This window comes from Gigantopelta aegis, chromosome 6 (assembly GCF_016097555.1).
Source record: "Gigantopelta aegis isolate Gae_Host chromosome 6, Gae_host_genome, whole genome shotgun sequence".
Lineage (NCBI taxonomy): Eukaryota > Metazoa > Mollusca > Gastropoda > Neomphalida > Peltospiridae > Gigantopelta > Gigantopelta aegis.
The window spans coordinates 56211182-56238542 of NC_054704.1; the positions used below are offsets into that span (position 1 = coordinate 56211182).

At 39.7% G+C, this 27361-nt stretch overlaps 1 protein-coding gene across 4 annotated transcripts in view; it reads right to left on the reverse strand.

Annotated features, from left to right (window-relative positions):
• Window positions 1-2679: 2679 nt before the first annotated feature.
• LOC121374103 (calcyphosin-like protein) overlaps window positions 2680-27361 on the reverse strand; it is a 30289-nt gene continuing 5607 nt past the window's right edge. The window contains exons 1-6 of one of the 4 annotated variants that reach the window (XM_041501035.1): window positions 23234-23380; window positions 11202-11368; window positions 10266-10452; window positions 8435-8644; window positions 6943-7049; window positions 2680-5199 (exon numbers count right to left, since the gene is read on the reverse strand). In XM_041501035.1, the coding sequence (XP_041356969.1) occupies window positions 6948-7049; window positions 8435-8644; window positions 10266-10452; window positions 11202-11338 (636 nt within the window). In that variant the 5' untranslated portion in view covers window positions 11339-11368; window positions 23234-23380 and the 3' untranslated portion in view covers window positions 2680-5199; window positions 6943-6947. Of the gene's footprint in view, window positions 5200-6942; window positions 7050-8434; window positions 8645-10265; window positions 10453-11201; window positions 11369-12657; window positions 12709-13502; window positions 13546-23233; window positions 23381-27361 lie in introns of those variants that run through there. The other 3 variants (XM_041501036.1, XM_041501032.1, XM_041501033.1) reach the window with 3 other exon arrangements.

Here is a 27361-nt window from a genome sequence, read left to right on the forward strand (position 1 = left end):
TTGTACCTGCTACCTAAAATAATTACCATGCGAAGCACTAGGCTTTTTAAACTACACTTATACTATAAGGGAAACCCCCTTCAAATTAGATAGCTAGAGTAACTAATATCCCCCCCCCCCTCCTTGCATTCACTATGCAATTCAAGGAGAGGTGGGGGAGGGGTGGCTTTGATGGGCCGTTGGATACATAGAATAGGGTCTCAAGACAGTAGGAACAACCTTAACACAAAACTTAGTTACACACGAACACAGCATGCGCACACTCAACATACCACAGGATGCATTGACTAATGATAACAATGCATCCGACCACACATAAACCAAAATAATGGCCCAGCACGTACTCCAATAAGGAGTCGGACAAAAGAATACCGACTCCGAGTACACCAATGCACTCCACCCGGAAGGGACTGGACAAAATAATACCAGTCCCTTCACCCAAACCCAAAACTAACTTTCTTTGTTGCTGTCAGGACTTCTTGGGCAAAAAAACAACAATAAAAAAACAAAACGGAAGAGGACACAGCACCACCACAGCACTAACAAGCAACATCAAGCTCTACAAACCGCCTCCACCTCGTCCGACGTACACAATTGCTCGAGTCTCCCCTGGGTTGTCATGCCACGATCAGAAGAGATCAGGCCCTTTCTAAGGGCCCTACGGGCAACCTAGGGAAACACCCTACAGAACCAACCTAGTCATTACAAAGAGCTACTCTCGGATTACTAAAAGCAAAAGCAAAACCTATTAGCTCTCCTCACTTTCCAATTAGAACGACCATCAAAACTGCGCTAAATCTCCCTCATGTAAACGCGCACCTCTTTCTCTTTGGCTTAATCCTACGAGACATTCAAAATTCCATAGCACCAACCTCACTCCGCCTGCCGCCAATACTTGGACTGCTGGTGCTCCCTTGCACTTGCCAGTGTAGGCGTCCCTTCTTTAACGCCCCCCCCCCCCCCCCCCACACACACACCTTTTTCCTATCATGGACAGAGAGGTCCGGCCAAGGCCGGTCCCTGTGCCCAGTATAGGCGTGTGCTACAACAGCTTGCTCTGAATGTGCACGTAAAATCCTTTTTAGCCTTTAGCCTTTAACTAATGGGAAAATGTAGCGGGTTTTTTCTCTAAGACAAGATGTCAAAATTATCAAATGTTTGACATCTAGTAGCCGATGATTAATAAATCAATGTGCTCTAATGGTGTCGTTAAACAAAACAAACTTTATAATTATTTAGGAAACTTACGAAGACTATAAGCTGTAATGTCAATGCTGAAAGTCTACAAATGAATGTTTAATGACACCTCATCACATTGCTTAATCACCTAGCAACTGTTTGACCCATAGTTTAGTACTTGTCCACGTGGAATCGAAGAGAAGCAGAGTGCCCCCACCCCCACCCCAAGGTTCTTAAATAATAGTATGGGATTTTATTAATTGATTTGTATTTTTATTATATGTAAATTGTTTAAAATACAAATAAGATCTTACTAGTTTACTAAAACAGAATGGGATTTTATTAACTGATTTATATTTGTATTATATATGAACTGCTTTAAAATACAAGATCCGATTATTTTGACTATAATACTATAGGATTTTATTAATTAATTTGTATTTTAATTATATATAAATTACTTTAAAATACGAATAAGATCTGATTATTTTAACTGTTTAATTGCCTCCATTCAGTTGTGGTGCTTTTCTGGGAGAGTGTGGGAAAACACTGGTTTAAATGTCGACCACTGTAATGGATCCAGTATGGTCTCGAAAGGTGGTGATGGTGGTAGTGGTGATGGTGGTAGTGGTGAGGTCACATTCAAGTCCAGAAAGAAATGGGTCTATCTCTAAAATATGTATGTATGATATATTTTTATATAAAAACAAATATGACGAATTTTTTATGAGATATTTATATCATGTGATAAACGGGTGGGATTTTATCAAGCAAACTGAAAATAAAATAGGTTGTGGAATTTTAACTGACTGAAACTGAAATATCTGCTCCCGGTCCCGTTGAACGCTTAAACAATATTCTGGGACATTTGTAAACGTTAATAATTAGTTGTTTTAACGGCACCACAAGAGCACATAGATCAATTACTCATTGGCTATTTTGGTACTTCTAGCGTAAAGGAAACCCGCTATATGTTTTCCATTAGAAGCTAGGGAACGTTTATATGCATTCTCCCACAAACAGGACATCACATACCATTGCCTTTGATGTACTACTCATGGATCACCGGTTCGATCCTACGACCCATGCAATTAAGGTGAGCGCTCTACCGACTGAGCTACATCCCATCATGGAATATTCGTAATTTCATTCCATGTATACTAAATTTCGTGCTTATACCCAAGTAAGGTTCATATCAAGAACGCTCTCCATGGCACACACACCTCAGCTATCTGGGCCGTTTGTCCACGACACAGAGTTAGTGATTAGTGAGAGAGAAGTCGGTGTAGTGACCATACACCTACCCATTGAGTCCTTAAACTCGCTTTGGATAGTAGCCGGTATCGGGGTGCGAACCCAGAATCTACATGTACTAACCCTATGTCAGATGGCTTAACCACTACAATACCGAGGCCGGTATTTGTAATTGTCAGTGGTGACCATTATACTTCCTGATACAATTTATGCGCACGTATAGTAACACTGATAACAATAACTTTCTTTGAGCAAACACTTTATTCATAAATAAATATAGTAAAAACAATATACATAGATAAAATGATTTAAAAATAATAACATGAAAATTAACTGGTCCCGAATGGTACAGTAGTACTATTTGTACAATAGTTTAGATATTTTTATATTCAGAATCCACTAAGACAATAACAACAGAAAAACGAGTCCAGTTTAATTCAATTATTCACAATGCTATTTCAAAATTTATGCTTGAAACACTTTGAACTGTATTCAAATGGTTTTTTTGTCTATAATTGTAGGTTTTGTTGAAAAAAGAACGACAAACATTAACTTGTGTATTTAATGAAGTTTGTGTTAATTGTAAAATAATAATGTTAATTGTAAAAAAAATACATTAACAATAATTTTGTTTTGCAAACAAACAGTTTTGTTGACCACGACATTGTTCTGTTAGGTTACATTCGCCCTTTTAGAACAAGGACGACGTTGACCGAACCCAGTAATTCGGTATGATACGTTCTCAGTACTAGTACCTCATGATAACGGATGTGATATGATATGATAAAATAAAATATACATATTCTTGAAGTAAGAATAAAACATTCCACACGATTAAAATGTTTTTATAGTGTGAAGATTTAGTACAATAGTTTGTAAAAAAAAACCTTATCTCTTAACACTCATTAAAATAAAACATAGATTTTTAGAATATTTGCATGAATTACAAACGTCTAATATATAAAAACCATAGTGGGAAAAAGAACTACAATAGTATAATATTAATAGAGTACCAACAGTAAAAACTAAAATAACAACATATTTTTAAGAGAAGAAAATATACATACTCAGCAATATATAAAAGCAGTGTATGCAATAAGCGTAAGTTACCTATACTAAAATACCACATTTATTTGTTGACGAGTATTGTTACAATCATCTTTGAAAAAACAATTCCATTAAGTACCGACTTTTGGTCGTTGTGTCGCGTTATGTTGTATGTTCATGCAATGTGTGTGAAGGTTTGTTTTATGGATAGCTGCAGTTTGCAACCATTTACTTAATAAATATAGCATTTAAGTCAAACGTATTTAACAACAAACAGCTAATTGATCATCTGTATCGGCAATAAAAACACATACGGGTAGGCCACAAATGCTGAAATGACCAAGGACAGTAAATACGTTTATCTCTTTGAATTGTTTTCCCAGATATTACTACGAAATACTAGAACTGAAACACCTTCAAAATATAACACTGTCAAAATACAACGTAGCTTACTGCAAAATTATGATATACTCGTAAACCTATGTCAGCCTATTACTGCTTTAAAACTTGTTAAAAGTTTTCAATTTAACATCAATACAAAAACGCATGTTATATACCGTAAATATTTGAATAAAAGCCTTGGTCTTCATTGGTTTGTCCGATATTTCTGAAACATTGTCATTATTGTTGTGGATTGAGGAACTAGCGCCTATTTTTTAAGACAATCCTTGGTGGGATTTAACATAATTATTGTTTATACCGTATAACAATACCGTAGTCTCTCTGGTACCAACCTTTTACTTCATACCTTTACAAAGCTAGATATCATTGTAGCACTAGATCTATATTTGAACACCGGTCTCTTGTATTTGTTTAGCTACTAGTACACCAATCCAACGTGTTTCGAACCTGACTCTATTACAGGCCCGGCTTTTATACAAACATATACGGTAGTTATTAAGCAGTATTACAGTAAACAGAGACATGTATAACTTTGCATAAAGTGTATAACAATAATCAAACTAAATCCTTTGTGACACACAGTTTAATTGTTAGAGTACAAAATCGCATTGCCTGCCATATTGTCAATTATTATAAGAACTATTAAGGAAACGAAACGTTGGGGATGAAAGGCAAACACAAAACAAAACAAAAAACACCAATTCGTAACACTAACTAACAATACAATGAAATAGTTTGGATATAGACTTAGCGAGGATTAAAAAATAATTATATTTGAACGTAGAATTGTGTTGTGGTATAGATAGTATCTGACATCACCCGATTTTTATTATGCATAGCTATAAGTTCGTTCATTTGTGTTTTAATACTATAATCCAGGGGTCGAAATATTGCCATTCCGACCGGGGGGGGGGGGGGGGGGGGGGGGGGGGGGGGGGGGGGGGGGGGGGGGGGGGGGGGGGGGGGGGGGGGGTCCGGACATGGGCCGAGATTTTATTTAAGTCCCGTCGGACAGACAATTAATTTACGTTTATGTTCACACATTAATCTGAGTCAATCGTATTTGATCCGGCAGGTTTTGATTCGAGCCGGCAGAATTTGTAACTTGCCGGAATGAATGTCCGGCAGGAATACCACCCAATTTTAACCCCTGCTATAATCAGTCATATATGTATTTTATTTGCACAAAGCGAAAAACTGACTTCACGACAGATCAATGATCAAGAAGAAATGCATGTAACGTCACTGTACAGAATTTACAAACGATTTCGACAGGCACCTATTCATTATGACGGAATTAGCTGCCACATGTATCACCTGGAAAACAAACAAAAAAACAGCAATTAATTTTGGTATTTAATATGACAGCATTTTTGCATGGGGGGAGGCTGATTTTTTTCCAAATTAAATAAAAATGCCCGAGTCTGGGGCCCTATTTTCGAAGCCATCTTAGCGCTACGAAATCGTAAAACCGTCGTAGGTTGTGACGTCACTACAGCGCACGCCATAGTGACGTCATAGCTTACGACGATTTCACGATTTCGTAGGCTAAGATAGCTTCGAAAATATGGGCCCTGGATAACAACGTTTATTCATATTACCATTACGCCAAACGGCTATAGAGGGATGGAAATGAATCACTACGAATTTTTACATGAATTAAAACTAATATTGTGGGTAGAATGATGGAAACACATGGTGAAAACGTTTCAGGCCAGCTGATTTTGCCCGAATATCGCTATCTTTTGAGGATTTACTCCAACACTAGGACGTTAACTGCGACGCATGGTTGCCGAGAGCAGTTATTTTCTAATCGTTGTAGAATTAGAGAATAACTAACGAGCTACGAGGAATTACGGATTATCTGTCCCGAGTGAATTGATGTTGTAAACCCGAGCCTCTGGCGAGGGTTTTACAGCATTAATTCACGAGGGACAGATAATCCGTAATTCCTCGTTGTGAGTTGGTTATTCTCTTTATTACCCATTGTCAATCTTTAACGATTTTAAAAGTATATTTACGTTCTCGCTGCTGTAACAGCTAACAAGCTCTACCAGCCATACCAATATATTCATACGCGCCGTTACCGGTGCACACCCAACAGTATCCACCAAAGAATAGTTCCAAAAAAAAACAGTCAAAATAATAAAAAAAAAATTTTTTTAAACATTTGTACATATATTTTGATTTTTAATTCCGTAAATGTTCGTATCGTAAAAAAATATTTGAAGTTCGTAGTAATAGTTTGACCGATGAATGGAATCATGAATGAACAAAAAGTAGTATGTAATTGCCAATCAAATCTTGTCTTTTTAAAGCCATCCAATCAGTGACTGTAGAAGCAATCTGCACACTGTGCAGAGATCGAAAAAATATTACCCCGTATATTTGAGCCCATATGGGTAATAAAACTAGATACATCATAGCAATCATAGCATACGAGTTTGTTGACGTTGTCATTGTTGTTGGCACGTTCCAACACAGCACACACTTAAAGACCACACAATTTATTTCTATTTTTTCTTTTTATCTCGGGAATATCTCCTAATATACGTAAAAATAAAACTAACCTTTAAATAGATCTGAAACTGTGTTCTCCAGAAACTATATAGAAAGTCGCGTTTGAAGCCATCTAAAGATAAATATTTTGCTTGTGCCCCTCACTAGAGCTTGTGCACTCCCACCCCCGCAAGCACACACATACACACACACTGTGCGTGCGTGCGTATGTATGTATGTATGTATGTATGTATGTATGTATGTATGTATGTATTTTTTTTTATAAAATGTAATAGGTTTCTTTTTTAAAGTTTGATGGGGGGCATGACCACCGTGCCCCCCACTCCGCCTACGCCACGCAAACGCACACACACAGACACACATACATAGATACTATAGATATATTTCACACAGAGACGAAAGACATGTTCAGAAAGACGACCGATCGCTGTCGCTCGCTAGCTGGCTTTTGCACCTAAAGTTACGTCGTTAGATGAATATAATATGAAAGAAGACGATGGTACCAGTTACTGTTGTAAACACGTTGCGGCTCACACTGACCTGGATTACAAGCCCCACGATTTCCGCATCATTAAGTCGAAGTAGGAGTCGTCGTCGATGCCGCAGCTAATTGCACTGTAGTAATTCTTGAATTCCTCAAACGTCACCTGAAACAAAAAAAAACAAATATCGGTTTAGCAACATCGGTTAAAAATAGCTTGGTACTTATCAAAGTGATACGTTCCACTAGAACGTCAAGTGGGATGTAACACTTATACGTCACACGATGATGTCATCGACTGGCGCACCACAACCTCACTGAAAGGTCAACCAAACGAGTTTAGTGATATAAATCAAGATCGAGTATGGGTAATAGATAGGATATTAAACTCGCTACCATTTCGTATTACATTAATGTCCCTCGTGAAATAATTTTCATTGTCACTCACTAAAGCTCGTGACAACTGAAAATTATTTCACTTGAGACATAAACATGATACGAAATGGAAGCTTGTTTAATATCCTATAAACATATATTGGACACTCAGCGGTGATTACGAGTTCAAACATACATTCACAATAAGTAGGGACTATTCATAAATAATATCAAATAATGGAGATTGTTCATGATATATTTTAATAGGAATTATTTCAAAATCACAAGGGGTTATTAGACAGTATATTAGTATTAAATGTTCAAGTCTGGGCAGTTCGATTTGGCCAAATAAAACGCAAATTCATGCGAAGAGTAGAGAGGGTGAAATGGACGTTTTTGCAAAACTTGGAACAACCCAACCCAATTCCCGCCACATGGGATACTCCTTCCGGTGAGCTGAAACAAGGAGAATTCGTCCTGAATAAGCAGAAAAACTTTTGCTAGACTGGACTATGCACTTCACGTAAAACCAAATGAACATACCGATGATCAGTCCAATAGTTCGCGAACGTTAGCGTCGCTCGCTATCGCTGAACACGAGTGTATTCATAGATCTACTTTTTGCACAGATGGTAAGCACATATGACTTATATCAGCCGTTCATCCAATGGACCCACTGATCCTACGATAGGATTTAACTCGTGCAGAATCTTTGCTACCAATCAATTGATTGAATTTTTCCTCGAAAACATCTTTGAATCAGAAACCCATTTGCCTCTCTTTTCCATGACGCACGCCTGTTACATTGTTGTCTAAATGGCATTAAATAATGACAATATCAAAACGTAGTAACCTGATAATATATTTATCATATCTTACATTTTCAGTGCAATCAAAGTATGTAATATTTTTCAGATCACATAATTTAAGAATTTGATAACTTTGCAAATTGGATGTAAATTAATCGAGGTCACAGTATTAGGTTTATTGACATTTAAGCAAACGTACTAGGGTGACACTCCATAATTGATGTATGTATTCATAGTCATCAACTAAAAACATTTCAATAGCAATTTTACACTCAACGCTGTCCAGCGTTCAGAAAACAAAAAACGTTATGCGCACTATATACATGTGTCTATATATACGATATCAAAACGATATATATAATCTCACCAAGCCGTCTTTGTGTTTTGAGGAGTCGAAGGTGTCGAGGAATTCTCGTAGACAGCGGTTCTGGTCCCACTCGCCGTTCTGGTACTTGGGGTGCTGGCTGACGTCATACACGCCCTGCAGGTCCTCCACCGTCACCTTCTCGTCCCCGGTCTTGTCCAGCTTCGAGTACGCCATCGACACCAGCTTCTCTCTGTTCGGCGACATCTTCGGCTGTGAAATAATAGTGTAATGTAAGTTTTTACATTCAAATAAAACATCGCTTGTTAGTCATGGCGGTAGATAGGATTTTTGTTTTAGTGTGGCGGGGGGGGGGGGGGGGGGGGGGGTAGATGAATTTTGGAACGAACGAACGTAGAAGGTGCAAAACACTAAGTGGACCAGGGTATGCCCCCAGAAAATTCCGAAATCTAGAAGCTCTGAAATATAATTTGTCAGCCCTTTCAGGGAGGTTATATACTTAAAACGTCACTATCAATAACCAATATTATTTTTGCCGGATTTCTTCTCTCTTTTTTTTTCTCTTTTTTTTTGGAGGGGGGGGGAGGGGGGCAGCTAAGCCCCCTACCGAGCCCCCTTGCCCTCCCCGGCCTTGTTGGCTGATAACAATGATAAACACTGTACGTGCCTATATATATATACGGTATATATCCAATTAAAGTTCAGGCACGTTCATCCTGCGCTTAACGTCTGGCATGGTTAGTTGAGGCCATATTTTGATCACAAACACAGGTCTAGCAACAAGATTATGACTTCGAGCGTTATTCCCCGAACTGCTAATCGAAAAGAGTAACCCGTGAAGTGGCGACAGCGGGTTTCCTCTCTCAATATATGTGTGGTCTTTAACTACATGTCCGGCCCCATATAACCGTAAATAAAATGTTTCCTTTCTTTTGTGATATTCTAAAGTACACTAACATGGAGTAACATATGGAGAAGAGTTATTGTACTTTTAATCTCACGACGGGGTGCGCACCTTCAGCACCGTCTTGTCGAATCCGCGTCTGGAATTGTAATCGTAAGAACTTTAAAAATGCTGAGAAGAAACTCGAAGAAGTAAGGAACTGCATTTCATTTTGAAAAAACAGAGTACAAGCTGCGATAGAAGAAGATTGTGGGCTAATCAATCATCGTTTTCAGTGTGCACAGTAGATGCGGAGTAACCTCTCAAACACAAATATGTGTGATAACAATTTAAAGACATATGACTGCTTCTCCTAGGTGATAACCAGGTCGTCACTGCCAAACCATCCAATGAAAGAATCACAATCGTTTATCGATCGATATGTGACCTATAGGTTAATCTGAAACTAATTAATCTATGACGCGTAAATTAGGTACGAGGAATGGGCTGTAAATAAACTTTAGTTGGAAAAGACGTTTATAATTTTTTTAAATCGTGTGAGGGTTGGGTTTTTGGGTTTTTTTTGAGGATATGTAAAAAATAGAATACTATATTCGTGTCCGTTAGATACCATTTATCTTACAACATGTGACTTAAAAACGAATCCAACTCGCTTTCGCTCGTTAGATACGTTTTAAAACAACTCGTTGTAAGATAAATGGTATCTAATGGACACGAATGTAGTATTCTCTATATTTTCCATTTTAAACGTAAGCTATATGTCAATATATGAACATTTTACCATCCACCGAAAACGTAACAAAAGAGTTTTGTACAGTGTTCTGTGTTGCTTTTGTTTTCCGCTATTCAATGTTCGGTTGGGTTTTTGGGGGGTTGTTTTTTTGCAAGATGTAGCAATTATTGTTTTCACGACATTAACATGTATGTTCCATGATGTTAAACTACAATGTTTGAACAACGTCAACTTACTCTAACAATCCTGAGAAACTCTGTGACGCTTAATGAACCACTATCATCGACATCAAATTGTTTGAAGACTGCATTCAAGTCTTCTTTGGAAAAGTCCTCCAAGTCCATCCCGACATCCCGACATCCGGTGAGGAACTCGTTGAAGTTCAACTGCCCAGACCTGTCGTCGTCCATTATACGAAACGACCTGAAACATTAATAAGGCCAGTCCTAACTCTGCTCAAATATACTCATGGAAAGAAATAAGGGATCACACCAACACTTAACAGGAGACACTTACTGCAACCAAAACCTTCATTAAGTATCAGGAAGTTAACGACGTTACTGACGTTTAGTCTCTCATTACGGATATCTGCCCCATGTTGAAGCCCAAAATGTCTCAACTGCCCAAGATGTTCCAATTCTAAACATTATGTACCAAAGCCGCCCAAAATGTTCCAACTGCTAACTAGTGTGTTGAAGTGTGTTTTCTCTATCGACACCACTAGAGCACTTTGATTTGTCAATCATCGGCTATTGGATGTCAAACATTTGGTAATATATAATTTACATGAGTAGAAAGGGATATTTTATATGCACCATCCCACAGACAGGATAGCACATACCAAGACAGTTGATATACCAGTCGTGACCCCATTCCCTTTTAAAAACAGAATCCGCATGATGTTTTTTCAATATGTATTTAGTGTTCTTTTTTTCTAATTTGTTATGGTTTGCTTTTTGGTTTTATTATTGGCGGATTGGAAGGGTAACCCGTTGGTTTTCAGTTCATTTGTTTTCTTTGCAAAACTAACTTCAAACACATACATACATACATACATACATACATAAATACATTTTAAAATTTTAAAATTTTGTCATTTCCGTGACGCTCCCGTGTGTATTGCCGTGCGTTGTAAAGATTATAGTCCTAATAAAAACAACATTAATTCATACCTGGAAATATTTTTGATTCCCTTAGCCCCGCGCGCCAGCAGCAGCTGCTTAAACTTCTCCACGGGGTCAGTTTCGTTCAGAGCCTTGGCTTTGGCACGTCGGATGATCTCCGCATTTAGTTTGCTAGTGGCTGCCATGATGTCTTCAACACGTTCTACTGGTACAAACTGAAAGTGAGATATTCCGCAATCACAGACACGGTCAAAACAAAATGGCAGGATAAAGTATTGATCGTGGGCTGTAATAATTAAAACAAAAGTATTTTACTTGATTTTCGAGCTTATATTAAGTTAAGGATCGACGAGGCTGGTCTGGGAATACTCAGCTATCTGGGCTGTTGTTCCAGGGGAAAAGGTGAATGGATAGCAGCTAGCAATAGGTAATTGATAGACTAGTAAGTCGGTGTAGTGGCCCAACACGTCTCTATTCAGTCATTAAAACTCACTCTTGGGTGGGAGCCGGACCTGGGATGTGAAACCAGTACCTACCACTCCTGAGTTCCATGATTTAACCGCTACACCACCAAGGCAAGTGCTATGGAATGCAGAACATGACTTTCTGGAGAGCCAGTAAATAGAAATTCCCAGGCCGTTATATGTCCTTAGAATTCATAACGTTGGCACTGATTTTATGGTCCTGTAGGGGCGAGACGTAGCCCAGTGGTAAAGCGCTCGCTTGATGCGCGGTCGGTTTGGGATCGATCCCCGTCGGTGGGCCAGTTGGGCTATTTCTCGCTCCAGCCAGTGCACCACGACTGGTACATCAAAGGCCGTGGTATGTGCTATCCTGTCTACGAGATGGTGCATATAAACGATCCCTTGCTGCTAATGGAAAAAGAGTAGCCTATGAAGTGACGACAGCGGGTTTCCTCCCTCAATATCTGTGTGGTCCTTAACCATATGTCCGACGCCATATAACCGTAAATGTGTTGAGTGCGTCGTTAAATAAAACATTTCTTCCTTATGGCCCTGTATTTATCCATCCGATTTAAGGCTGGTAGATTTCGAGTTCGTACACCAATACCGGATCCACCTCACAGTGAGAACACGGTTTAGAGGTGTGCGATAACTACACCATTATGTTTCTTACTAAGCGTCAACATGAGGGTGCTTGACTCAACCATTATTGGACATAATAACCACAAACATAAAATGAACGAATAGGTCCTCCTCTCTGGACAATTCTCTAACCGCTACTGGCCACAGACCACAATTATTTACGCTATAAATGTGTTTCTATATAGCGTTCGTGGCTATAGCATTTTTAGTAATATCAGCAGGCCCATGGATTTTTTATGTACCTTTGCCTGCCCGAGGGCAACATATCTGAAATGTACCACACCTGTTGTCTAGCTCTTTCCTCCAAGATATTGCTTTAAAGAAACACGCCCACTAAACCTGGTCAGAGTACACCTATTTTTCACAAAAAGTACTACTTTTATATGGGCCGGAATTACCGCAACAAAAGTCTTCAATGTCAACAAGTTACACATGTTTGTAAACTATATGCTCTCCCCTGCCAACTTCAGTCTAATAGTTGCCACTTCAAAGCTGTCTGCCATGAACTAAGCAGACTATTCGTGCGGACATATTTCCTGATCAACATAATGGGAAGATAACTGTGATCTGAGGCCTTCTGAAAGGTGTGCATGTACTAATATGGAGTTATCGTTCGCCGGTAATAGTCCATTATACAGTAACCTTACGTCTAACAGAAAACGTGTGCCAATCCACGGATGAGGAATGTTAATCAAAGAGAGAGAGAGAGAGAGAGAGAGAGAGAGAGAGAGAGAGAGAGAGAGAGAGAGAGAGAGAGAGAGAGAGAGAGAGAGAGAGAGAGAGAGAGAGCAAGAGAGGATGACCAGAAATACATTTGACTTCAGTCAGAAAGTAAAATTTATTAATTTAGCAGTTATTATCACCGAAACTATTGTATACTGCCTAATAACAAGAGTCAGTGTCCTTGACATAGCCTAGCGTGGTGTTTCAAAGAAATGGAACCTTTCAGGAAAACATAGCTCATCTGTAATGTGCCATTATTGATCCATTAAAAGATAAAAACATTGCTGTTATTCGAATATTCGCCAGTATTTCTGCACGTTATCGATTGACCGGCCACATCCAGTGCCGCGGATTTTTAATCGCCATGTCTTGCATCCGAATCTGCTTCTTGTTATTTGTGCCAATATTACATGAACGCATGTTTTACTGCATGCAATATTTTGCGCTGAATTAGATATATAGTAAATAGTTACGGTTTCATCCTGCTACGTTTCGTTTTCTATAAGAACTAAACACATACCTGTAAAATGTATTTTCAGTTATCCTAGCTAGCTGTCGTGTGCAAGACTAAAAGGTCGAGTCCAATGGTCTTGCGGAAATGTGATTTTGCGCATGCGTGAAAACTGCCATTTGGGAAACTGCTGATATATATATATATATATATATATAGAGAGAGAGAGAGAGAGAGAGAGAGAGAGAGAGAGAGAGAGAGAGAGAGAGAGAGAGAGAGATATGGATGGGGAAAGAGAGGGAGGGGAGGGGAGAAGGCAGACACAACAGTTTCCTAAAGATCCACATGTGGAATAAATTCTTATTCTGCCGCTGTGTGTGTGTGTGTGTGTGTGTGTGTGTGACGTAAAAAGCGTGAAAGTAGACAGGTGTGATAATATCAGTATTTATATAGCTTTTGATACGATATAGAAGGTGAAGACTTATAAAAACAATCAATTAATCAAATTATAAACATTTTATGAAAAGAAAACTGTGTTTGTTGTGGCTTTTACACGCAATGCATCCTTTATTATTGACTAGTGTTTAGTATCTATTGTTTCAAACAGAGTAGTGTTTACTACCGAATGCCAACACGCAGTAGGTCGTGTTTCGTCGTCGCTAGATCTACATGAATATTTAATACATGTATACTAAAAGATCAAACGAGTTAATGAACACGCTGACTGTAGCAATTATTAAACAGTTAGCAATTGAACCTGAACAACATCAGCGGGGCGTCTTTAAGAAAGAACGAACACAACAATTTGTAAACTGAGTAGAAACATTAAACAGGTGTTTGATTTTTTCAAAATGTTTGAAACACTGTTGTTGTTGGTTTTTTGTTTCTGTTGTTTGTGTTTTTTGTTTTGTTTCTCTGATGTGTGTTTGTTTGATTTTTTTGTGGGGGTTTTGGGGTGTTGTTGTTTGTTATTGTTTTGTGTGTGTGTGTTTTTGGTGAGGTGGTGGGGGTTGGTGTTTTTTGTTGGGGTTTTTTTCTTTTTTTGGGGGGGGGGGGGGGGTGGGGTTGGGGTTGTTGCTTTTTTGTGTTTTTTTCTTGTTTTGGACAAGGGTATTGTTGCTGTTGTTTTAGGGAAGGATATTAATGCTGTTGTTTTAGGGAAGGATATTAATGCTGTTGTTTTAGGGAAGGATATTAATGCTGTTGTTGTTGCTTTGGTTTTAGCAAGATTAGTTCAGGTGTTTCTAGGGTTTTGTTTGGAGGGGGTTGCTTGGTTTATTTGGGGGCGGGGGTGTTATTTCCTGTGTATTTTCTAATGTAAATAATTTCTAATAACTTAATAAAGTATATGGCAGTGAGTGGTAGTACATGTCTATGCAGGCAAGGCAAGCCTACAGGCAGACAGACAGAAGAAAGGCCAACAGGGCAGACAGACAGAAGAAAGGACTACTGGCAGACAGAGAGAAGAAAGGCCAACAGGGCAAACAGACAGAAGAAAGGCTACAGGCAGACAGACAGAAGAAAGGCAACGGGCAGACATACAGACAAAAGAAAGGCTACAGGCAGACATACAGACAAAAGAAAGGCCTACAGGCAGACAGACAGAAGAAAGGCTACAGGCAGACATACAGACAAAAGAAAGGCCTACAGGCAGACAGACATAAGACAGACAGACAGTAGACAGACAGAAGACAGGCAGATAGACAGACAGACAGAAGACAGGCCTATAAGCAGACAGACTGGTAGGCGTTAAAGAAGGAATGCAAGCTGGCAACATAAGCACCACATCACCATTTGTCATGTCGTTACTTGTTGTCTTGGATTAATATAGTCCAATTTACAAAATAGTTCCTCATAAACAAACAATACAAACTTCTGATATGCCTTTTAAAATCTTTCTGTTGCTGATAGTATCCACAGCAACCTTCCTTACAAACAACTAAGCGTTAATATTTATTCAGGGTAAACAGCCCAGACAGTTGAGATTTGTGCACAGGGGAGTGTTCTTGGACCGTCATTTAAAACAACCATGAAAATAAATTGAGATGAATATCTTTCGAGACCCAGGTTTGGCTACGTTATGGGTTGGTCGTTTTGGTTATTAACATCCTTACGCCAAATGGCACGGATAACACGAACCGCTAATAACCCAGTACCGCTGTACTTAATCGTCTACACGGTTACGCATGTCAACAAATTCGCAAGTCAAAATTACAATTACAAAAGAAACTGTTGTAGTATTTTGCACAATCGCCGGATTGAATATCATTTAAATAATTAGCCAGGTCGAGCAAGCAGTTAGAAAACATGGTTGTCCAAAGTCAGTAAAACAAAAGGAATGTTGAATCAATTGCTTTACGGTATTAATTTAGGGTAAGAGTATTCACTATAAAAAAACCCGCATAAGCGGCAAAGGGACATTTATATGTACACTGTTTCGGGCATAATATATTTCGTTTATGATGCACAAGGACGTTTGCATAAGAGACTATAACAAAGGTTGTGAATTAAAATGTTAAAATCGGCCAGGTACATCATGTTGACTCAGTTTGTAGAGCTGATGCGCGGTCGGTCTGGGATCGATCCCCGTCGGTGGACGCATTGGGCTATTTCTCGTTCCAGCCAGTGCTCCACAACTGGTGTAACAAAGGCCGTGGTATGTACTATCCTGTCTATGGGATGGTACATATAAAAGATCCCTTGCTGCTAATCGAAAAGAGTAGCCCATGAAGTGGCGACAGCGGGTTTCCTCTCTATATGTGTGGTCCTTAACCATATGTCTGACACCATATAACCGTAAATAAAATGTGTTGAGTGCGTCGTTAAATAAAACATTTCCTTCCTTCCTTCTAGTCTGTATAGCATTCGCCTACGATGCTTGGGTTGTAGGATCGACCCTCCTCGGCGGACCCTTTGGGGTTTTCCCCGTCCCAACCAATGTCCCGCGGCTGATATAGCAAGGGCCTATTTGTTGTCTTCTCTGGGATCTGGGAAGATCCCTTGCTACTAACAAACAATAAAGCCGGAAGACTATGTGTTAGAATTATTAAATGTTTGACTTTCAGTAGCTAATTAATTCTTGTGCTCTAGTGGTGTCGTTAAACAAAATAAACCAAATTTTTAACTTTAACGTAACATTATATAAAAGCATATACGATATATGTGCTGCTGTTCTGTACGTGGGGCGTCCCAAAAGTTTCCGGTCCGACTGTGAAACGCAGCTCGCACCAAATATGTTATGCAATCATTTGTTCTATATAGCCTCCCTTGAGTTAGTACATTTTGTCCAGCGTTTCTCCAGCATTGTTAACTCCCTTTGAAACCAAGCTTTATAACGCATCCCTAAACATCCTACAGTACATACCATTGCTTCGTCTGTCTCCAATGTACAGCCACTGAGGCTAGATTTAGATTTAGGAAGCAAGTAGAAGTCAGAAGGAGAATAAGCAGGGTGGGGAAGAATTTGGAAGCCACAGTCACTGGCAGCACCAACCGCAACTTGCGAGGAATGCGTCGCATTTTTTATTTCAACTTATGTTTGTGCTTATATCCAAATGAGGGTCAAGCACGCTGTCTTGGGGACACACCTCAGCTAACTGGGCTGTTTGTCCAGGACAGTGGGTTAGTTGATAGAGGTTAGTGAGAGAGAACAGGGTGTATTGGTCTTACACTTACCCATTGAGTTGTTAAAACTCGCTTTGGGTGGGAGCCGGCATCGGGCTGCGAGCCCTGCACCTATCAGCCTTATGTCCGATGGCTTAACCACGACAGCACTGAGGCCGGTAATAAGTCGCTGTTCGCTAAATTTGGCGAAGCTCATTTACGTAATATTCACCAGTGATTGTAGGTTGTCAATCATATCACCAAAACACGCATGCAATGGCTTTGACATTATAATCGGTTTTTAGGTACAGGTAGTTCAGGATGCATGCTTTGACTTTTTGTTTCTGGATAAAAATGATAAAACCTGGGCCCAATTGCTCAAAGCATGGTTTACTTAACTCTTGGTTAATCTAATATTATACTTTTAATTATTGTTGTACAAATACACACCTAAGACTTGATTATGTGTGGATACCTGTTCTAAATCAAGTTTTCACATTATATTTTACGCTATTATTTGTATTGATTCGGTCCTTAGTGGGGTTTTTTTTTCTGTTAAGCACCGGTTAAGTGAATTAACGTTTGAACAACCGGCCCCATGTTTTCATCTCGAGTCATGATATATGTAAGGAAAATTCCTGGGTCATTATGACATTCATCTAGAGGTTTATGAGATATCTGCATCCTGGCTGTTAACATTCTTGGCACCCACCTTCCAGACACTGTATTCACGTTTAGATGTCCATGCAGAATTCGTTCCATCGATTGTTACTAATGATATGAATACAGGCTATCTGTCTGGTGGACATTCGACTGTCCTGCGTCACTGTGTCAAGGACAGCAGTAATTTGTTTTCGTCACTGGACACTTCACATAGACGATCAGAGTGTGGAGCATTTTCAGTTGTTTCTACTCCCGTTTGAAATCAGCAAACCATTGCTTTATAGGACCTGTACTAAGGAGAAACATCACCTAATGTTTCTGACATATCCTCGTGATTTTCTTCAACGTCCGACGCCATATAACCGTAATGTGTTGAGTGCGTCGTTAAATAAAACATTTCCTTATTACTTCAACGTAATTTGCTTTATATGCAAATATTGAATTACTGCTCGACACTCAGGGTTAACCATCTTCTTTGAAGAAAAAATTGTTTTGTTTAACGATACTACTAGAGCACATTAATTAATTAATTAATCATCGGCTATTGGATGTCAAACATTTGGAAATTCTGACACGTAGTCAATAGAGGAAACCCGCTACATTTTTCCTAATGCAAAAAGGGATCTTTTATATGCACTTTCCCACAGACAGGAAAGCATATACCACGGCCTTAGACCAGTTGACCGGCCTCGGTGGCGTCGTGGCAGGCCATCGGTCTACAGGCTGGTAGGTACTGGGTTCGGATCCCAGTCGAGGCATGGGATTTTTAATCCAGATACCGACTCCAAACCCTGAGTGAGTGCTCCGCAAGGCTCAGTGGGTAGGTGTAAACCACTTGCACCGACCAGTGATCCATAACTGGTTCAACAAAGGCCATGGTTTGTGCTATCCTGCCTGTGGGAAGCGCAAATAAAAGATCCCTTGCTGCTAATCGGAAGAGTAGCCCATGTAGTGGCGACAGCGGGTTTCCTCTCAAAATCTGTGTGGTCCTTAACCATATGTCTGACGCCATATAACCGTAAATAAAATGTGTTGAGTGCGCCGTTAAATAAAACACTTCTTTCTTCTTTCTAGACCAGTTGCGGTGCACTGGTTGGAACGAAAAAAAGCCCAATCAGTTGAATGGATCCACCGAGGTGGTTTGATCCTGCGACGCAAGCACTTCAACTGACTGAGCTAAATACCGCCCCAATTCTTTGAAATTCAGAGGGGTACCTTAAAACACTATTGCTCTGTTAGGTTGTGCACAATGGAATCATTTAACATGTATCATTCATCACTTTAAATGTGGTTCCAATTCACTTAAAGATTTGGTATCACAGTATAACACGTACATCTCTTTCGGAAACGTCTGGCTGGGATATCCTTGTATAGTACTCTTTAAAGACAGAGAGCCTATGCAGTACTACACCAAAGAAGAAAACAGACGATGGTTTCATTGCACTGATGAATCCTCTAGGTATAAGAAAACAAACTTGATGGCTATGTGCTGGGACGTTGAAGCAATTTCATAACATGCATTTTATCTTGTAGAAACCAACACTGAATCTGTTTCACAAACTCTATAAAACTCGTGAGTGTATTTTGCAAAACGAACAGTGTTATTATTATGTAATGAGTTACTTATTTAGTACATATTATGTGAGTTATGTGATAACAGAAATATTGATCACATTTAACGCGCTCAAGCGATAATGCAGCTATATTGCATTTAAGAACATGTCACTATCATGTGTTTCTAATTACACATGAACAGAGGCGTGTATGGCGCGATGTCAGCCTCATCCCGCCACTATTATCGATTAATACTAATACACTTTATCGCACTAAGCGATCTATGTGTGTCCTGCAATGCGGAAGCTAAACGAGTATTGTGTTACTTCATTACTATCTGATCGTAAGCGTATATAATATAGTTCTAAGCCAAAACCTGGCAGCAGCGGCGGATCAGGAAAAGGAGTCGATGGTTCCCGCACACACTCCACTCCCTGTTTTCATCTCTCTTTCTTTCCTTTCAAATGTCAGCTTTAAAAAAAAGTAGCTTGATTGACTTTCCAGCTTTCCTCTCCCAGACCACTCCCAGGATGAACTTCGTATTTACAAACCGGCCTCGGTGGCGTCGTTGTTAGGCCATCGGTCAACAGGCTGGTAGGTACTGGGTTCGGATCCCAGTCGAGGCATGGGATTTTTAATCCAGATACCGACTCCAATCTCTGAGTGCTCCGCAAGGCTCAGTGGGTAGGTGTAAACCACTTACACCGACCAGTGATCCATAACTGGTTCAACAAAGGCCATGGTTTGTGCTATCCTGCCTGTGGGAAGCGCAAATAAAAGATCCCTTGTTGCTAATCGGAAAGAGTAGCCCATGAAGTGGCAACAGCGGGTTTCCTCTCAAAATCTGTGTGGTCCTTAAGCATATGTCTGACGTCATATAACCTTAAATAAAATGTGTTGAGTGCGTCGTTAAATAAAACATTTCTTTCTTTCTTTCTTTTTGTATTTACAACTTGGAGGGTGCAGTCAGATCTCGATGAAATATGGGTGCTAATAAACTAAAACCTGTCGAAAGTCGTTCTCAGTGGTAAAACGTTTGATCTCGATGAAATATGGGTGCTAATAAACTAAAACCTGTCGAAAGTCGTTCTCAATTGTAAAACGTTTGCAAGAGGAGCGTGCGTTATATAGTTGTATTAATTTGCATCCAGACAAGTCAAAAATATGTTATTAACTAGCACTTTCGCAAGTATAAAACTAAATAATAAATGTACAGTCAATTTCCACTGGCGGTAAATACTGTTTGGTTGAGTGCCTCACCTTTTGACACACCTATAACAATGTCGAGGTATGCCGGGTAATATCGCATAGTACTAGCTCTCAAAATGTCTTGTCGGACCTAGCCCGAGTCACCTCCTGCCCTCCTGCCCTCCCCTTACTGATCTTGATATTGATATTCCCTTACATATCAATATCAATAAGGGGAGGGCCGGAGGTGACTCGAACTATGTCGGACCAAACTCTGGGGGGCTGGTGCACGGTCAACCATCAAAGAGTAAGTACAGTCACGTTAACGTTGCGCAAACATCATATTTCAAACATGGCGCTCACAAGTTTGAACGAGATGTCAAAGTCCACAAAATCCATCATTTTAAGACAGCTTTATGACGCAGTATTATATAATATAATTTTAAAACACTCAACAGCAACAATAAAACAACAACAAAATAAATTAACAAACAACACCTCGACAAGACCCACTGGTAAAACCTTCTCTATGAAGATGATTAAAAATGAATGTTCTCACACCACCCACCCTTACCCTCACCTCCACCTCACCCGACCCTATCTACACCCCGCCCCAAGTTTCTATTTATAGAATAACTTTCGGATAAAAGGCAGCTGAATCGTAGTTATTTACTTTTCCATGTGCTCACTAACCTTGATGCCCACCTTTTGATAGGCAAAACACTGCAAGTTATAAATACCATAACGACGGTACGGACATGTTCAAGTGCATTGTGTCCCAGTCAAGTTAATTCCTGCTAAATTCACATAGACAAAAGCCTTTACCAGATCGATCCCGACAATCAATTGTCCATGAAAAGGCTGTGTTACAAATTCTTTACAATTTGAACACCGCGGGGCAATAAAGCCGGCATTACTGTTGCAAGTGCAGCTGTGGGGCGCGGGGAGAGGTGGCGGGGTTATAGTAATGAGGAAAATAATATAACAAAACGTTAAGACTGTTAAGAAACTTGTCTTTACGCACGCATTATACATACTGAGGCTAAACTTTGTTAAAACGCAGGTCCTCCATGTAAGCATGTACAGTGAAACCCCTATAAACCGGACACCCTAGGGACCAAGTAAAATGTCCGCTTTTAATAGGTATCCAATTTAGAGAGGTTAAGTTCTTTGCCGATTTTTTTTTTTAAAGGACCATGAAAAATGTCCGGTTTTAAGGGAATTCCGGTTTACTGAGGGTCCGGTTTTGACAGGTTTCACTGTAGTATTAGGCGTGTGTGAAAGAATTTATGCATGGCGGGGGGGGGGGGGGGGGGGGGGGGAGTCTAGACTGGCAAACGAAGTTTCGGGAAGGGTCGAGTCCTGCACCTCCACAAAATATATTTTTAAAAAACGAGAAAAGTTCGCTTTATGAAGTGGATTTGATCCCCGACACCCACCTCTTCACACGCCTCTGTACCAAAATGGTTGGATCCAATTAAAAACGTCCTTCCAAATAACAGCAGTACGATCCAATCAAATAATTCGTTATAATCACAATCGTAAGTATCAAGGATATCAATGTCAACAAGTGTATATTCCGATAGGGCAATCCATTTTTTTTCTTTTAGTTTTTCGCACGCCTGATATACGCTGGGTGTTCGATCACCCTCCTCTCTGCGATATAATCACTGCGTTCATTCCAATTTCAAACAGCGTTCCATGGCATATATCAAAGACAATAAAATGTGATGTCTTGTGTGTGGGGAGGTTGGTAATCTTAAAATAAGCGAAGATAACCCAGGCAGCCAAAACCGTACCCAGGCCAATATAATTGAACCTCGGTTAGCATTAGCAAAAAGAAAATGCCTTATAACATCAAATTCATCACTTATATTGCAATGCTACCCAGTAAAATATAAAATTACCAAGTACATGTACATCATAAATCATCGGTGATATCTATATAATATATATAGACATCACCGATGTTTTATGATGTATTTGGTAGGGACCGGCCTCGGGGGTGTCGTGGTTAAGCCACCGGACAATAGGCTGGTAAGTACAGGGTTCGCAGCCCGGTACCGGCTCCCACCAAGAGCAAGTTTTAACGATTCAATGGGTAGGCGTAAGACCACTACACCCTCTTCTCTCTCACTAACCACTAACAACTAACTCACTGTCCTGGACAGACAGCCCACATAGCTGAGGTGTATGCCCAGAACAGCGTGTTTGAACCGTAATTGAATATAAGCACGAAAATAAGTTGAAATGAAATGTACTTGGTAGGGGTTTTTTTTCTATCAGAACACCAATGAACATTTATAAATTCCTATTTGCTACCTGTAATAAAATAGAAACACGTAAACCTTGTTTGATTACAAAGGGCGAACCAATTAAATATTTTAGGTAGGGGACAATGGCAAAATGGCACGTGGACCAACTCTTTACTAAGGCACCCAAATAAAATTAAACATTCGTGAAATGAAAATAGCTCGACCACTTGCATTTTTAGCGGGGATAAATCCCCCTGGTCCCCTGAGGATTCGCACTTGGATTTTTCGGACTAAACAAAAAACCCAACAGAATAGTCTAATGGGATATGGGAACTGTTTTCACGTGCCCATATCCAAACGTAGGTTCAGGCACGCCCACCCCGGATTTGACCTTTGACATCGCCAGTGGGCAACCCCGGGACGGGGAGAACAGTCTAATGTGGTTAAAGCTCTGTGGAAAGACCTAATTATAACATTTCAATCAAGCTGGTAATTTTCTCAACAACATACTGATACAAAATAAAGGGGAACACTTACCCGAGTCCTCGTTCGCGTAACCTTCTGGTAAGTCACTATTCGGTTATGCGTGTATACAGTTTAGTATGCAGACTTGTTGTTTTAGCTCTCATAGAGTCCTTGGCTACCTAACAGTACAATCGACTTTGTAAACAAGAGAGGTGGAGAGCTCGCTAACAGCTGGGCCAGTCGACCGAATCGGCTAACCGAGCGCAGTTCCTATTCAGTCTACAATTATTTCACAATGAGCCTTAATTGACAAAGGCAAAGCGACCTCTTCGGCATCGGCGGGGCAAATCAAGTGGATATATTTTCTCAAAGGGGGTTCATTTGCTAGACGCGACCGGCTGGACCTGTCGCTATACGAGGTATTAAATGCGAGGTATTAAATGCAAGGTGCGTGTGGCAAATAAATAAATAATATAACAGTTATTAAGGTCGTAAATGGAAGTCTGACATCTGGCGATTCGCGAGCTGCTCAATTGTGTACGTGCTTGTATAAGGGCGGATCTAGCTGTATAAGGGAAGGGCGGATCTAGCTGTACAAGGGCGGATCTAGGAGTTCCGAGGTGGTGTAAAGAATATTAAGAAGGGATCATGAATTTTAAGTTGCTACATTGTGAATCTGAACGTGAACTATTTTTTTTTTTTATTATGCCCCTATACCACTAAGGTTTCAGGCAAGTCTGTAACGTCCGATCTCTGGCTACATTGTAATTGCATAAATGTCCGTAGTATATATATTCTTTACTTACAATACCAGCCTTGGTCACAAGTTGGTGGTGTCGTGGTTATGACATCGGACATAAGGCTGGTAGATACAGGGTTAGCAGCTCGGTATCGGCTCCCACCCAGAGCGAGTTTTAATGACTCAGTAAGGTCACTACACCCTCTTCCTTCTCACTAACAATTAACAAGTAACCCACTGTCCTGGACAGACAGCCCAGATAGCTGAGAAGTGTGCCCAGGACAGCGTGCTTGAACCTTAATTGGATATAAGCACGAGAGTAAGTTGGAATGAAATGAAAATCCGAAGTGGTGGAAAGAATATTAAGAAGGGATCACAAATTTTAAGTTGCTACATTGTAATTGCATAAATTGCATTTTTTTCTAATGCAGCAAGGGATCTTTCATATGCATTATCCCACAGACAGGATTGCACATACCACGGTCTTTGATATACCAGTCGTGGTGCACTGGCTGGAACGAGAAATAGCCTAATTGGTCCACCGACAGGGATCGATCCCAAACCGACCGCGCTTCAAGTGAGCGCTTTACCACTGGGCTACGTTCCATCCCTGTATATCAAAGTCCGTGGTATGTGCTGTTCTGCCTGTGGGAAAGTGCATGTAAAAGATATCTTGCTACTAATGGAACAAATGTAGCGAGTTTGCTCTGAAGACTACGAGTTAAAATTACCATATGTTTGACATTCAAAAGTCGATGATTAATAAATCAATATGCTCTAGTTGTGTCGTTAAACAAATCAAACAATTTCATCCCTAGCGTATTTGCGTATCAATATACCATTACGAAATTTTTGTTTACCACAAAATCGACATACATATATGCACCCAGTTCCAGTATGTATTAATTTAAGTTCTCATTACTAGTTATATGTACATGTATATAGAAAGTATAACGGAATATTTACTTTACGTGCTAACATCTTATTTCAAACTGAGCATCTGTGGAATAACATATCTCTTCATTTAACAAATGATTATATTACATTTGCCATCTTAAATGAAAATACTTGTCACGCAATGTATCCATTCTTCGCTTCAATTACAATGACGCAGGTGGAGCAACTAATCGATTTCGCTCATATTAAATGAGCACACGTATATACATGCACATGCACGCACGTATGTCACCAGCCTCGGTGGTGTCGTGGTTGAGCCATCGGACATAAGGCTGGTAGGTACTGGGTTCGCATCCCGATACCGACTTCTACCCAGAGCGAATTTTAACCACTCAATGGGTAGGTGTAAGACCACTACACCATCTTCTTTCTCACTAAGCACTAACACTAACAACTAATCCACTTTCCTGGACAGACGGCCCAGATGGCTAAGGTGTGTGTGCCCAGGACAGCGTGCTTGAGCATTAATTGGATATAAGCACGAAAATAAATTGAAATGAATGAAATGCACGTATGTAAAACTACAAGCCGCGACCTGGATAAGAAAATAATGTTACTAAATTAGTTTGTACTTTTTTACAATAGTTAGGTAGTTGTTATAGACATATTAAGGTTACATGGGAATTTATAAGTATGAAACCCTCTAGATATAGGCTAGTTAATCTGCGTAAAAATGTGTTTTCGGTAACTAACCAGGCGGGTAATTATGCGGGAGATAGATGCTACCACCCATCGCATGTAATGCTAGGCTTAGAATATCAACCGTCACGGCAGAGTTGACCAACTCGATGGTTGTGTTGTAATTTCCCTCTCCCAACATAAGACTGGTGCACTCAGGTTAACAACTAATCGGTCGTTTGAGTTGCATACGAGAATTGAGTTGTAAGAGTGCTCAGACTGCCGTAGAAGTCGTGGGATCGGCGAGTTTAGTCAACATCGTCGTGACAGTTGGTAGTCTGAGCCTAGCATTAGGCTATTGCTCTAAGAAAAAGCACATCCACGTCTTGCTCTCAATGATGGACAAATGCACCTACACAGTATTGGATTTCTCCATCTGAGTGACAAAGACTGACCTGTCAGTTCCATCATTCACTATTCAGTCGGGTGGAACGACGTGCATTAAACGATGACGATTAATTTGATCGAGCAGAAAAACAGATCGTTAATTCTACCGTTATTATTTCCGATGTCGGGCACGCAGGTTTAGACCTCCAGAGAATGGCATAACCCATGGTATTGTTTATTTTACATTTATTTTCAGTTTTGAATACACTTGTGGTGTTAATATCGTTAGGATGTATTTTTATTCATGCCATTCTAGGAGTGGCTATCATATTGATCCACCAATCATCGGCTGTTGGATGTCACTAAATGGATTTTCTGGATCAATGACTGCAAGCAAGATTTTATATTCACTTCCCCACAGGCAGGACAGCACATACCACTTTCTTTGATATACCAGTCGTGGGATGGGAGGGGGAAAGCAATCAGAGAATCGATCCACTGAAGGACTTCGATCCTACGATGCAAGCACATCAGGCGAATAATAATGATGATGATGATGATGATGATGATGATGATGGTGGTGGTGGTCAAACGAGACAAATTTAAACATCATGATGGGATTCAAAAATATTTTTATTTTTGACATTTTTTTTGCCTTCAATATATTTAATTTTTAACAAAATTGTAGACTAGATCTCTATACATCATTTTCTTGCTGTGTAACTTTTAAGCCTTGTACAGTTTTTTCCCTTCAAGAAAATTTATAGCTATAATCGTAAGTGCCAACTGTCGTGTCGTGAAGTATTTATCAATACTGAACACACATGGGGAACATGCGTAACGCTCTGCAGTACTAATCCACATATTGACCCGTGTTTGTTGTATTTATTGCCATAACAACGGCAGAATATGAGCCTGTTCTGTTGGTACATTCCCGCTGAGGTTCAGTACGTAAACAGATGTTTGTAAAACTAAGATGTGAATAACAAGTTGTATTGTTTATTTTATAACAAGGGTCTTAATAGACAACACATTCATTTGTTTATCACGCAATATCATTCATCCATTCATTCGTTAATTAATTCATTCATTCATTCATTAATTCAATCGTTTATTTATACATTCATTTATTCATCCACCCATTCATGCATTCATTCATTCGATTGTTTCCCCTTCATATATACTAAAATAAGGGTGGGGGGAATATACATACATGTACATTCGTATATTTTCTATGTAAAATGTAAAGGTCCGTTTCAAATATTGTAATACTAAAACCAGGGGGAGGGGTATATCCATACATTCGTATATTTTTATGTAAAATGTAAAGGTCTGTTTAAAACATTGCAATACAAAGAAAGTATTCTCACGAAAATCATTAACCTTCGTGGAAATGTCATAGGAACATCAATGACGTGCTCAGGAGGCAGAGCGCTCGCGAACTAGTTGACTGGTACCATCGTTATAATGAATATATATGTACACCCCCCCCCCCCCCC